We start from the raw sequence: 13,952 nt of genomic DNA, 5'->3' as shown, positions 1-13,952 counted from the left end.
CAGCCTGTTGCTCTGTGCTGTAATATTAGGCTCACAATCTGCAACTTAGTCTAATTTATTCTAGTGTTGGCCATTTGGTAAAGTAATAAAAGTAACCCTATCATCCATAAAGATTTGCTATCCCAACTCACATGTGTATATGGAAGAAGAGTGAATTGGGAGGAGGAAAGTGAGGGGAAGTGGTAGTGGCAGAAACACAGGGAGAAGTAATGAGATGGCGAGAAAAAAAATTATTATATTCATATTTTACAGTTATTTTAGTAGCAATATGCATTTAATAATTATGGACTGTTTTATAATCTCATGAAATTACTTTCATTTATTTAACTACATGTATTATTTAATATTTAAAGTTTGGGGTTTTTTCCAATTACACTATGAATATCTATTAATTGTATATTTATCTTGAAACTTCTTGTACCTTTATGATTATTTTAAAACAAAATGTGTAGAAGAATGATATCTTTATTTTGAGTTGGCTGTACAATACAGAAACTATTAGCCACATGAAGGTATTTAACTTTAGATTTATATTAATAAAATTTGTGGTTGTTCAGCTGCATTAGCCATATATCTACTGCTTGGCAGCTATATGTGATTAATGGTTACATATCAGACAGTCAGATGTAGAACATTTCTGTCACTTCAGTGAGTTCCATTGGATAGTGCCAGTCTAGAGATTGTGAAGTGAATGATGGGTTCAGTTAACATCTAATCCATTTTAATCCTTTCTAGAGAAAGTATTTATTTCAAATATATATGTATTTCCATGTATTTAACACCTTATAAATCAGCCCACTTGTATAAAACAAACAATTGATAGGCTTACCTTTTAATTAGGATATCAGATTTTACTACATAAATGCCTATTTCTAGAATCCTGGAGAATAATGTGTTCTCTTTTTTTAAACATTTCCTTTAGAGTACTTTAGTGTCCTGTTTACATTACAGACTATGTGACAAATTTTTTATTATGTTTTAAAATTTAAGGATCAAATCCCTGCTAGTAATCACAAATACCAAAGTAAAAGTGGAGTGAGCATGGAAAAATAATGAAGCAAGTCTGTAGCAATAAGTCTCAAAGAGGATTTCATGCCTTACTAATTATATAAAAAAGCATATAAAATTATTCACTGCAGATAATTTCACAGAGATTGTCTGATACAGGTTCCTTTTCTCACCTCATTTCTAATGTTAAGTAAGTAACATAGTGACTTATTATATGTTTATTGTTACAACAAAAAGTTTTATTAAATTAAAAACCTTTTGTGATAGAACTTTTCTCATTTCCTTCCTAAAATATGATTGAGTTAACTTATTTTAATGTGCTCCTCAATTTAAAGGCTCCTAAACACTGTTTTGAAGAAAATAATATATTATTGAATGTTACACATTAATGGTCCTCAACTGTTTTTAAGTCTTTTTTTTTTTTGCTATTTATGTGGATATATTTAAGATGGAGACTCAATATTAAATCTGAATCAGAACACTATTTTAAATTAATTTTAGGAAATCTCCAAGCATTGAACTATTCTTTCACTTTGTTTCAGTGGAATTTTAGCATAGGAGAACATATTTTACCTAGCTATATAAAGGAATTCCTTTTAAAGATTGTGAGTAATTGTACATTCTGTTTTTATATGTATTTATAAGTGATATGATGTGATGTTTCATTATAGAGGGGAAAAAGGTTTTAAAGTAAGTTTCAAAAAATTTCTGTTACAGGAAGGAAAAAAGCCAGTACAGTTACTAATTGCCTTTTAGAGACTTTGAGTTCCCTCATTACCTGTGATTTAAGCTAAAAATGAGGTAATTATAGATAACATCAGTGTTTATCTGGTTGATCTTGGCACCTGCAGTCCTAATGTTGTAGCTTACCCATATCTGGTTCATACTTTACAGTCTGGTGCTGACATACCTAATTTACAATTCTCGTATTTCCATTGATTTTATGTTCAATGTTCCTTGTTTTATTTAAATAGTATTTTCAAAATCATACCTTTAAAATGATACTATGTAGAATATTGGAAATATAGTACAGTCCTCTCACTGATGGAAATATTTCACTAATATATTTCTGTACAGAGTAGAAACAGATTTAAAATTAATTTTCTATTTGCATTTGATAACACGAATGTGATCATAATTATATAGCAGTTTTTCAAATATCAGAGTGAACTTTAAGATTATAAAATTGTATCAAGATTTTTATATTAAGTGCAGCTTTATTAATTGTTTCCTCAGCGTCACATATTCTACCCATGTAACCCAACTCCTTAAAGGGAGGCTTCATCCTACCCTGCCTTTTTTCTGTAACCTCCCAATTCTGATCACAATAAGGTGAACAGTGTTGCCTGGCAGACCTTTAAACTACATGGCTTTCTCTCATAGCTCCCTCTGCTACATTGCCCTTTCACTCTACCTTCCAGAATTGAGAAGCATGTCTTCACCCTTTCTTTTTTCACTTTTTATGATTTGCACTTCCCCATGATGGCAATTCCTTCTCTTATCCACTCAGAGATTTTAATATCATAGAAACTGAAGTATCTCTCCTTGACAAAGTGGTAGAGATCTTCAGTACTATCCTCTATCATATGTAATCTCTGAACACTTTTCCCTTATAGTAGTTGTTCGGGTTTCCTAAAATACTGCCATAGAGACATTGTTCACTGAAATAATGGGGTAGAAACAGTCATGTAAAATATGCAGGGTACCATAGTTGTGGAACATGCCTATAATCTCAGTACTCTGGGAAGCTAAAGCAACAGGATTTCAAGTTCAAATCCTCCCTGGAAAACCTAGTAAGAGCCTTAAAAAAAATGAGAGAATAAAGGGGGGTCTGGGGATACAGCTGTTTACAAAGGCCTGCATTCAATCCCTAGCAACCTTCCCCCCAATACACACATAAGTATACACACGGAATATAATTTTCTGTAGTATATCACCATTTGGAACAATGATTCAAAATTGTCCTGGTCCAAATTAGTGTAGAATATAGATATTTATGCAAAGTTTAGGTTATAACACAATTAAATTTAGAGTTAAGGAAGGAAAAAGTTGAAAAAAGAAATCATTTGTGTTATATTCATGTACGAAATCCCCATGATGAATGTAATTATAATGTACTGCAAGTGTGTACTAATAAAATTAGATGTATTAACTTGTGTTTTAAATCAGTTTTATGTGGTATATAATTGGAAAATACTACATTAAAATATATAATTAGAAAAAGATACCTTTATAATCATCAGCTATACTTAATCACTGCATATTCAAATTGATTTCCATGTCAAACAAACAAACCATTGCAGGAGGCTAAACTTTCTTAGCATATCTTACTAGAGAGGAGGTATCAAGTGCTGCTACAGAAGTTGATTTTGTTTTTGAGGTATGATTGCTACACTCATGACCATTTTTAATATCACAATATCCTCATCTGATGAGCAGGACAGTAGGCTCAAAATTCTTTTCAGCATACTATGTGCAGTTTTAACTTACTCTCATTGGCATAAAAAATGAAATTTACCTTTCTTTACACCTCTCTGTTTAGATGTCAGTTGTTTTCAGGGACCCAGTGCCTGCAAGATAGAGAAGTTACCACAAGATGGCACTAGAGCTTTTATATGCGAGTTTTAGAAGTACTGACTCTCCTGATCAGTTCCTAGTCTTTTACACACTAAATGTAGTAGATTGTTCTTAATCTTTGTAGAAGCAGTTGTTAACATATCTTCTTAGCCTAATTGTTGGAAACTTATCTGGGTATCCTTAGATTTGATATTCACAAACTGAAAATATCAGGAAGAAATCAAGGACATATTTCTATCCTACCTTATTACATTGGGTCACTTTTGCTTTAATATTACTTGTCTTCCATATTATTTGAGAAAGATGCTTTTCCTAATTTTCATTCCTTTTTTTCTCCTGAAAGTAATTTACTCTTTCTGGACTTTAGTTTCTTCGTTCATAACCAGTATTTAAAAATACCATTAAGAGGATTGTTGTTGAGCTTAGAAGTGTTTTACCTACAGTTTCATAAGTAGACTTTTAACATTTATTGTTATCATCATCAGATTTTTTCCTTTCAGGCTGTATATATTCTCTCACTGATTTTTCAGTATTTCCTGTTCATTTCCCATGTTCCTTCAAGTTCAGGAAGAGATCTTCTATTCATATTTATGATGGAAAAAGAAAAAACAACTTTGATTTTAGTCTAGTTCACTAGAAGCACTAAACTGTTCAACAAGAAACTGGAGTTTCTTTACCCTCAGAGCTCTTTTTTGTTGTTGTTGTTTTTTAAAAGGTAGAATCTTGTTGAGAAGTTTAAAATAACCTTGAACTTTCAGAAGTCTTTCTTCCCCAGCCTCATGACTGTTGGGATTACAGATATGGACCACTATATCCAGGTGCCAGAGCTCAATTTTTAAGCAGCTGTGATGATAGTTACTTGATACCTTGACAGTTAATTTTTAAGTATAAAACCATTCCCCCCCCACTGTATTACCGTATTACTTTATAATAATTGCATTATTATTATTATTCATTTACACATTCACCCACTCTTTTAACTTTACAAGTTAGAAAAATGTTTCTGTTATTCTACCCAACCAATTTCTCCAAAATAGACTATCTACTAGCTAATAAAGCATGCTTAAACAACTTTTAAAAAATCAGAATTATCCTATGCATAATATCAAATCATGGAACAGTAAAACTGGAAACCACAGGAATTATGGGAAGAAACCCATAGAAATTTTATACTTTTGAGTATTGAGAAGAAATTAAGGAACAAATTAGAACATCCCCAGAATGAAAGGATAATGCCAGTACAATATACCAGAACTTATGGGAGCCAATGAAAGCAGTCCTAAGGAGGGAAGTTTATAGCTCTCAGTGTCAACATCAGAAAAACATGAGTGAACACAAATAAATAACCAAATAATACACTTCAACATCTTAAAAAAAGAACAATCCAAAGCCAAAGATAGTAGGAATCCAAAGAAGGAAATAATAAAGATCAAAGCAGAAATTAATAAAGTTGAGAATTATTATTGCTTTTATCTAGAGAGCCTCTCAAAGCTTCATGCAGTTTAAGGAAGGGCTTTTTAGAAGTGGTTGGATTTAGGGTGTGTGATCCTGAGATTAAGGATGTGTGATTTGTCAGCTGATTAGTTTGGCATAGTTCCGCATATGAATAATGAGAAGACCCATCCTGGATGTGGGTGGTACCATTCAAAGAACAGGTAGCCAGGAAGGGATAAAAGGGAGGAGTCTGTGGTGGTGGTGGTGGTAGTGGTGCTGCCACCGCTGCTGCTGCTTCATTACATCATTGTTTTGCTGCCTTCTGGCCTGTTTCCTCCCTGCAGTGCCCCTCTGCCACGCCACCTTGCCATGGAACCAGCCATCTATGAACTAAACCTTTATATAAACTGTAAGCTAAGAGCCAGGGATTTAGCTCAGCAGCATAAGCACCTACCTTGCAAGCCCACAGTCGTGAGTTTGATCCCTGGTACCAAAAATAAATAAATAAACTGTAAGCTATAGTAAACCTTTCACTTTGGGTGTCAGATATTTTGTCTCTGCAATGGGAAAAGTAACTAAAAATGAAACACCAATAAAAAATAAATGCATCAAAAATCACTTCTTCCAAAGAAAGAAAGAATGACAGAAGAAATCCCTAAGCCCATCATTCTTTTAAAAAAGGAAATACTCAGATTATTGCAATTAGAAATTTAATGGGTAAAATCACAATAGTCACTGCCAAAATCCAGAAAATTATCAACAAATATTTTGAAAACCTATGCTCCAGTAAATTAGAGAATCCAGAAAAACTGGATGGAATCCTAACTATGGATTACCAAAACTGAACCAAGAATATGAAAAAATTCAGAACATTCTGGTAGTAGCCAGTGAAATTAAAGCAGTATTTAAAAAGCTCTATTAATGAATAAAAACCTCTATAGGATGCAGTATATTTACCCGTAATTCTACAGGGCCTTCATGGAATATCTAATGCCAATACTGCTAAAATTGCTTAATGAAATTATAAAGAAAAGAGTACTCCCAAAGTCATCTAGAGAGGCTAGCATTAACTTGATTACAAAACCAGGCAAAATTGAAAAAGAACTGCAGGCCATTCTCTTTAATGAACATGGATGTAAAAATTTTCAAGAAGATACTGGCAAACAATGCAACAAATCATTGTCAAGATCATACATCATGACCAAGTAGGCTTCATCCCAGGAGTAGAAGGATGGTTCAACATACACAAATCAATAAATGTAGTATGTCATAGAAATAGAAGTAAGGACAAAAAAAAAAAAAAAATCACACCATTTGACACACTTTTCCACCCCGGCCCACAAAAATCACAAAATCCAACAGCTACTCCTGGTAAAAATGCTGAAAAAAATAAGTATAAAAGAACTTTTATCTCAATCTGATAAAAGCCATATATGGCAAACTTTTGTTAACATCATATTAAATGAACAGCTGATGGTTTTCGCTTTAAAATCAGAACCAGGCAAGGATGTCCACTGTCAGCATTTCTGTTCAATATAGCACTGGAAACATTAGCCAGAGCAATCAGACACGGAAAAACAAAAAAGATGGTATGTATAGGAAAAGAAGTCAAATTATCATTATTTGCAGAAGATATGATCCTCTACATAGAAAACTAAAAATTCCACTGAAAGACTCCTAGAATTAATAATCAAATTTAGTAATCTAGCCGGATACAAAAATCACACAAAAAATCAATAGTGTCTGAATAGCTACAGCAAACTCACTGAAAAATTATAAAAACAATTCCATTCATAGTAGTAGCTTCAAGTAAATAATTAGGAATCTAATCAAGAGAGTAAAAGACTGCTAACTGAAAACTATAGTAGGAAATTGAAGAAGGCATCAGAGAATGGAAAGATGTTCATAGTTCTTGAATAGGCAGAACCAGTATTCTCAAACTTCCAAAACTGATATAGATTAAATGCAATCCAGTGCTCAGATAACTGAAATCTAAAATCTATGAAATCATAAGAGATCCAGAATAGTAAAAGCATTCCTAGTCAACAAGAACAAAGCAAAGGACATCACAATACCAAATTTCAAATCTTATTGACAAAGCTACAGTGATAAAACCATAATGGTCTTGTCATCATAGTAGAAAGGTGGGTCAGTTGAACAGAATAGAAAATGTTGAAACAGCATAGGCATATCTAGCTATCTGATCTTTGACATAGGATCCAAACGCTGGAAGAAAGATAGCCTTTTTAACAAATAGTGCTTAGAATTCTAGCTGTTATTATGCAGAACCAGTATGTTGCACTGCATACTAAAGTAATGAAAATGAATCAAAATGTAAGTATTTAAACAATCTGCTGGAAGATCAAATAAGTAAAACTTGAAATCATAGATAGAAGAAAGAACTTTCTGAACAGAACCCCAGTTGTACAAGAAACAATATCAAGAATCAATAAATGCTATCATATCAAATTGAAACAAGTACAGAATGTTGCCAGTTACTCCTCAGAGTATATAATATATATACTACATAAAGAACTCAAAATAATTAGACCTCTCAAAAAGAACCAGGCAATGAAATGAATGAACACTTCTCAGAAAGTACAAGTGACCAATAAATACATGAAAAACAATGTTTAACATCTTTGATTATTAAAACAGTGCAAATCAAAACAACACTGAGATTTTTCCCATAAAAATAGTTGTAATCATAAATCAATGACAAATGTTGGCAGGGCTGCAGAGAATAAGGAACCACTATATCAGCCGGTGGCAATGTGAATTAGTAGAGTCACTATAGAAATCTGAATTGGTGTTTCCTCAAAAAATAAAAACTAGAAATTCCACTCAACCCAGCAACTTCTTTTCTGTGTATCTTCCTGAAATAGTTAAGGACATCATTATGGTGATCTTTGACAACCCATGTTTAGAGCAGTGTAACTCATAATAGCCAAAATCTTGGAAGCAACCCCTGTATCCATCAACTGGTGAATTCATGAAGAAAATGTGTTATTTATACCCAGTGGAGTACTGTAGTGCCATAAAGTTGGATAAACTTGAAGCATTTGTAGCTTCAAGATAAAGCATGGATGCACCTTGAGACCAGAATTTTTTTTTTTTAATTGATACCGGGGATCGAACTCACGACTGCCTGCTTGCAAGGCAGGCGCTTATGCCGCTGAGCTAAATCCCCAGCCCCGAGACCAGAATTTTAAGTGAAATAAATCAAACACATAAACATTCATACATGATAAATGAGTAAATATAAATAAAAAGCAAAATAAATGATAGATGATAGAAAATAGGTAGGTAGATCTATTGCAAAAAGAAGGGGGCCCAGTAGTGGGAAAGGAAAGGGAGAAGAACAGAGGGGATATAAAAAAGAATTAAAGTGTGCTACATACATTTACACCCAAAGATGAATGTAATGATCATGTATTGCAGACGTATTAATAAAAAATTTTAAAAGCTTTATGAATGCTGTCTACATAATAGGCACTTAATATTTGTTTTATTTACTGTGTCACAATTTAATGATGAGGCAATTCCATTGAAGACAAAGACAATTAGTAGATTATCTTTGGAATTTGTGTACCTCTGTTGGTAGAGCTTTCATCAGTTTGAGATAGTATGCCTTAATTAGAACTTTAAGTACCCATGAATAAATTTAAGTGATTGTGAATTTCAGAGATAATGTTTCTAATTCATATGCCTCAGTCTCCTTTCTCTGTACCAACACTGTAATCAAGGTACAGGGTCTTATTTAAGCTAACAAATAATTATCCTTCATTACATAAGTGGTGTGTAACTTGACCTTAAAAGCAAGCATGCTTCCCTTGACAAAATGGCAGTGAACCTAGCCACCAGCTGTGCTTTTACTTTCACAATTCCTTAATACCTATGAATAGGAGCTGCTTTTGTGAAAGACTAGAAGAGCCATTGCTTTATACTTCTTTATCTCAACTGGAATCATTGATATTTTCAGGCCATTTAAGTGCCTCGTTTCTCACAAATGATTTTTTAGGTTCAAAATACATTTGAAATTTTGTGTTCACAGACTACAAGACATTTAAACATTCATTTTTTAAGTTGTACTCATCTAATGTACTTAACTACTTGTTACTTAAAAAAAGATAAAACTTTGACAAATAAAAGGTAAATATATGTGTGAAATCGTTTGGAAGAAAAAATACTTTCAATATTATAGATATTACAAATGGATTTAAATTTAAGACAAAGAAGATTTAAGTGAGTATTTCTTCATTCTTGAATGGTCAAAACAAAACAAAATACCCAAACCAATGGAAAGAGTAACATGAGAAAATAATGTTAGATTTAAAGTATTTACAAAACCAAACCCTTCACTGCTTTGAAAAAATCAAGCTAATTGGATTTCAAAAATACATGCCTAACAAAAATGTCTATAATATATAAAAAAATTGCTCTTTTGAATTTGTAATAAAGTATCTAAAATAAAATGGTTTATAATTATTGACCGTAAATTAACAGTAATTAAATTTTAAAAAGTTACATGTTATATAACCTTCATTTATTCTTTAATCCTTATTATTCTTTAAGAATGAAGCTAGGAACTGTCATTCCACTTCACAGATAAAAGACCTAGGGCACTTTTTCATGCTGATGTAGGCAGGAAGTAGCTAGTAAACCCAGTGCTGTTTCTGACTATAAAACTGGCTTCTTGATCTCAAGATTGTAGCTTTCAGTTTCATACTTTTTTTTTGGTCTTTTTCTTTTTTCATTGGTTCCAGGGATCGAACTCACGACTGCCTGCCTGCTTGCAAGGCAGGTGCTTATACCGCTGAGCTAAATCCCCAGCCCCTGGTTCTATACTCTTTAATTGCTGTCTTAAACTGCTTAAACTCAGCAGTGAACAGGAAAGGAAGAATTATCAATGTTACTAACAGCACAAATGCAAATTAATTTTTTTTTTCACTAATAGAGTGATGAGAATATAAAATTTTTCTGAACTAGTAGTGGAAATCCATAGACACAACTCCTTTTGGGCAGGAAGATTCCTGTGCCTGGGAACCAGTGCTATAGGCTGCAAGTAGGGAATTTGCCATTGTCTTGAACTCTGGGGAAAAAGTCTACGTTGACTTGTGGTGAGGCTTTTGAACTTTAGATTTCAAATTGGCTATATTCATAGCTGTAAGCATAATATGAAAAATTGTCCTTTCTCCAAATGAGAGGGATCTGGCCAGTGACAGCTACATGTATATAGAAAGATGACTGAAGGTTTTAATGGCTTTCTCTTTAGGAAGGTTCTCAAGAAATTGTGTATTGGTTTTCAGCTTTGATAATATATTTTAAATTACAAGTTAATTTTATTGTGGCATAATGGAATTTCACAGTAATTTCATGAAGTTGGTCTCAGTAGCCTCAACTCTTGACAAATGATTTTTAATGTTTAGTTTGGTACAAAATGTTGGGCATGTAGGTCTAAGTCTTTTATTCAAACAGAATAAATGGTTAGGGACAATTAATTTCCAATTGTTTCCCAGAACGGCAGATTTACTTGTATATTAATGAGGCACAGGTGTTAGACCCCTGGTGTCTGCATGCCTAGGAGGCATATTTTGGTTGTTTATCTACTCTGCCATAGGTATTGCCAGGTACACAGGCTTACTTTTAGCAGTTTTTACACTGAGGCCTTTTTATTTTTCTGATGTTTTCATCCTATTTGCCTGTACCTTTAAAATATTAAAACTGATTATATATAAAGAATTTTAATAAATAGCACCAAAGTTAAAAGTAGTCTTCTGTTGTACTTAAATACCCAGCCTAACATTAAAAAGAAATGGTTTTTATTCAAACATATTTCTAGCCAACATAGTCAACAGCATACTTTTTTTTAATATATATTTTTGGAGCAGCTTTATCTTTGTAAATGTCCATATCAGTTATATATTTTTAGTATTTATCATTTTTGTTGTTGTTTTTCACTGAATTGCAATACCAACATTTTAGAGGAAACAGAATAGCCTCTATAGACATTATGAATTTCAGTAGCTGGCATAATTATAGCTATCTACATATTCATTAAATCTACAGAAGAAGAGTATCCAAAAAGACAGCCATGCATTTAGAAACAGAGAATAACTAAATGTATATACATTTTAAAAGTTGCATTTCTTAGATTTATTTAAAATTAATTTTCTATTATACTGTTCTCCAAGCAGATTTTTACAAAAGGATTCCCATGCTTTGGTTTCTTTCAAATAGGAAAGAATGGGAAGAACTATTTGTAAACAACAATTACTTGGCAACAATAAAGCAGAAAGGAATTAATGGACAGCTGAGAAGCAGCAGGTTCCGCAGCATTTGCTGGAAGGTAAGAAAAAAATATTTATTTACAGTTTGTGGTTGCAATACATCACCACATTACCTGATGCTCTGGAAGATCACCCGTGGAGGAGGGAGAAGGGGTAGATAATAGAATTTACCAAGAGACTCTGATCCCAGTTTTTTTGCTACTCATGTTTAATCTTTCATAGGATGTTTATTAATAAGGTTGAATTGCCTTATTCTTAAATAACTGATGATGATAAAAGAAATCATTTGAAATAATTGTCTTGTCTTTTGTTTTGATGATACAAATCTCAGAGCAACACCATTATATTATCTAAAAGCTTTTAGAGAAATTCTTGAAGCTAGGCAGAAGTGGTGGTGGTAAATTACTTTCATGTTCCTATTATGACAAATGTTTTCATGTAATCATCCTCCCTTTTTTCTTACAAATAAAAATGGAAGATTATTTTATTTTGTTTGCTAGAAACACAAAATGAAGGACAGTAAGAAGGAAAAATGGCAGGAAATTAGGTCAGTTTCCTTCTGAGGGAAAGGGTCATTGCTTGCCAAAGCTAGCAGTAATAATCTACAGTTATCTTTTTAACTGCTTTGAAAAATAGTCTCTTTTTGATCTCCAAAAATGAATTAATTTAGGTTTGGTCTCATTTTTAAAATAACTTCTATCAGAAATTTTAAGGGTTATCTGAATAAATTGAGCATATGGAGACTGTGCAAGTCAAGACAGCAAGAAATGCATGATGTATTTGACAGTTGTAGATTTAATAATTTAGAATTGATAATTAAAATACATTTTTCTTCTGTTAGTTGCAGGCGATAAAGACAGGAGACCTGCTGCTAGAGTATTTGTATACAAATATTTGTGCCGCACCCCCATTCCCTGTTGTTTAACTTTTAGTATCCTTCATTTGCTAAAAATAAACCTGAATCCAAATTTATTTTAATGTTGTATTAAGCTAAATTAAATCAAATTTGTCTTTTTAAGAATGGTTATTTTCTTAGCTGATTGCTAGTTGTAAATTACATTTGTGCTATAAAAGGAATGACTATTTTATATGTGTCCTCAGTACTCAAACTGTTTTTCTCTATCCTTTAACTTTATTTTAAGAAAAACCCTTAAATCTAGAAATTATGTATCATATTTGTTGCTTTTTAATAACTCTGTCACTTCCAGTAAGATCAGAATGCAAAATGGAAATTTTACTGTATTTCAATCTGAAAGATTTCTGATTTTGTTCTGTGGTTTGTAGTTTTTGAGATGTTAGCCTTGGCCTTTGGTTGCTTAGTGTTGAATTTTCTTATTATATGTTTCTTAAATATTTTCAAATACAAAATTACTAGGAATTAAAATTGAAATGATTACATACCTGTGAAATTTCATTAATGATACATCTCAATTCTTTTGGTGATTCTCGTGGCCTACTTTCACATTGTACTACTTAACAGTTTTTACAAGAAAAAAAATTTTTTTTTCTTGACAGCTATTTCTTTGTGTTCTTCCTCAAGATAAAAGTCAGTGGATAAGTAGAATTAAAGAATTAAGATCATGGTATAGCAACATTAAAGAAATAGTAAGTAATCAGTAAATGTAATTAATGAATTGTTTTCTTCTGTACACAGATAAGTAGCCTCTAATCTTATTTGTGTGTATGTGTGTGTTTTATTTCTTTACCAGCATATCACAAACCCCAGGAAGGTTGTTGGGCAGCAAGATTTGATGATCAACAATCCCCTTTCACAGGATGAAGGGGTAAAGTTTGTCTTTATTTTTATCTCAACCTCTTTTACCCATGAGAGTATGCTTATGTAGCTGGTTAAAAATCTGTAGAGAAAACAATGTGTTTCATGCCAAGTATTTTCTTTACTCTATGAATACTACCTGAAACCTGATAGAAATAATTCTGTGATATATTTGTGTACTGTATTATAGGAAGTTTATAATTTATTTCTCTAGAAGGGCACAACAGAAATCCCAGCAGTCTGTCAGAACTAAAAGTAAAATAGAAGGGCATACTGCACTGTCTTAATCAGTTAACAGTGGGGATTGGGGCAGCTAAGGCAAGCCGCCATTTGAGAAGAAAAGTGAGAATGGTCCACTTAGCAGAACTAACTCCCAGGAAGGAGGAAGTAACTATTTATGGTATGTAAAGAAGTTTTTAAAGAAGTCAGGAAAAAAATAAAGGCTACCTCTACTCATACTCCAATGAAGGCTAGATTATTACTTTAGAAATTTTGTGTAATTTATAGGCTGGGGATAGAACTCAGTGGTAGAACCGCAGCCTAGCATATGTGAAGCCCCAGGTTCAAACCGACCATTGAGGGGTATAAAGGAAGGAAAGAAGAGGGAAGAGGAGGGGGATATTAATGAGAGAGATATGAGTTTGTATAACTTTAATTCTTGCTGCTATAATTCCTATTTAGCTGAGAAGAGAAAACATTTTTCCTAATAATATTTAATAAATAATATTAGAATGTCTTTTTCCTGTTAAATGTAGTTTGTATAATATAGTGTTTGGTATAACAATCTAAAATGTTAATTTTTAAAACCTTACCTAAGTTCCCATTTCAAAACCTACATAAAAGCCTTTTATATTGTAAAATGAAGCTTT

General features: G+C 32.5%; 1 protein-coding gene across 9 annotated transcripts in view; it reads left to right on the top strand.

Annotated features, from left to right (window-relative positions):
* Positions 1-13,952, top strand: part of Tbc1d5 (TBC1 domain family member 5) — a 615,865-nt gene that overhangs the window by 327,637 nt on the left and 274,276 nt on the right. For 7 of the 9 annotated variants that reach the window (XM_063257823.1, XM_063257828.1, XM_063257822.1 and 4 more), the window contains 3 exons: positions 11,260-11,368; positions 12,825-12,914; positions 13,019-13,093. In XM_063257823.1, coding sequence (XP_063113893.1) covers positions 11,260-11,368; positions 12,825-12,914; positions 13,019-13,093 — 274 coding nt within the window. The remainder of the gene's footprint in view (positions 1-11,259; positions 11,369-12,824; positions 12,915-13,018; positions 13,094-13,952) is intronic. The other 2 variants (XM_063257829.1, XM_063257831.1) reach the window with 1 other exon arrangement.

This window comes from Cavia porcellus, unplaced genomic scaffold, assembly GCF_034190915.1.
Source record: "Cavia porcellus strain 051 isolate PalLab524CR breed Dunkin Hartley unplaced genomic scaffold, mCavPor4.1 scaffold_10, whole genome shotgun sequence".
In the NCBI taxonomy this organism is placed as follows: Eukaryota; Metazoa; Chordata; class Mammalia; order Rodentia; family Caviidae; genus Cavia; species Cavia porcellus.
This window is presented reverse-complemented; position numbering and strand designations above follow the sequence as displayed.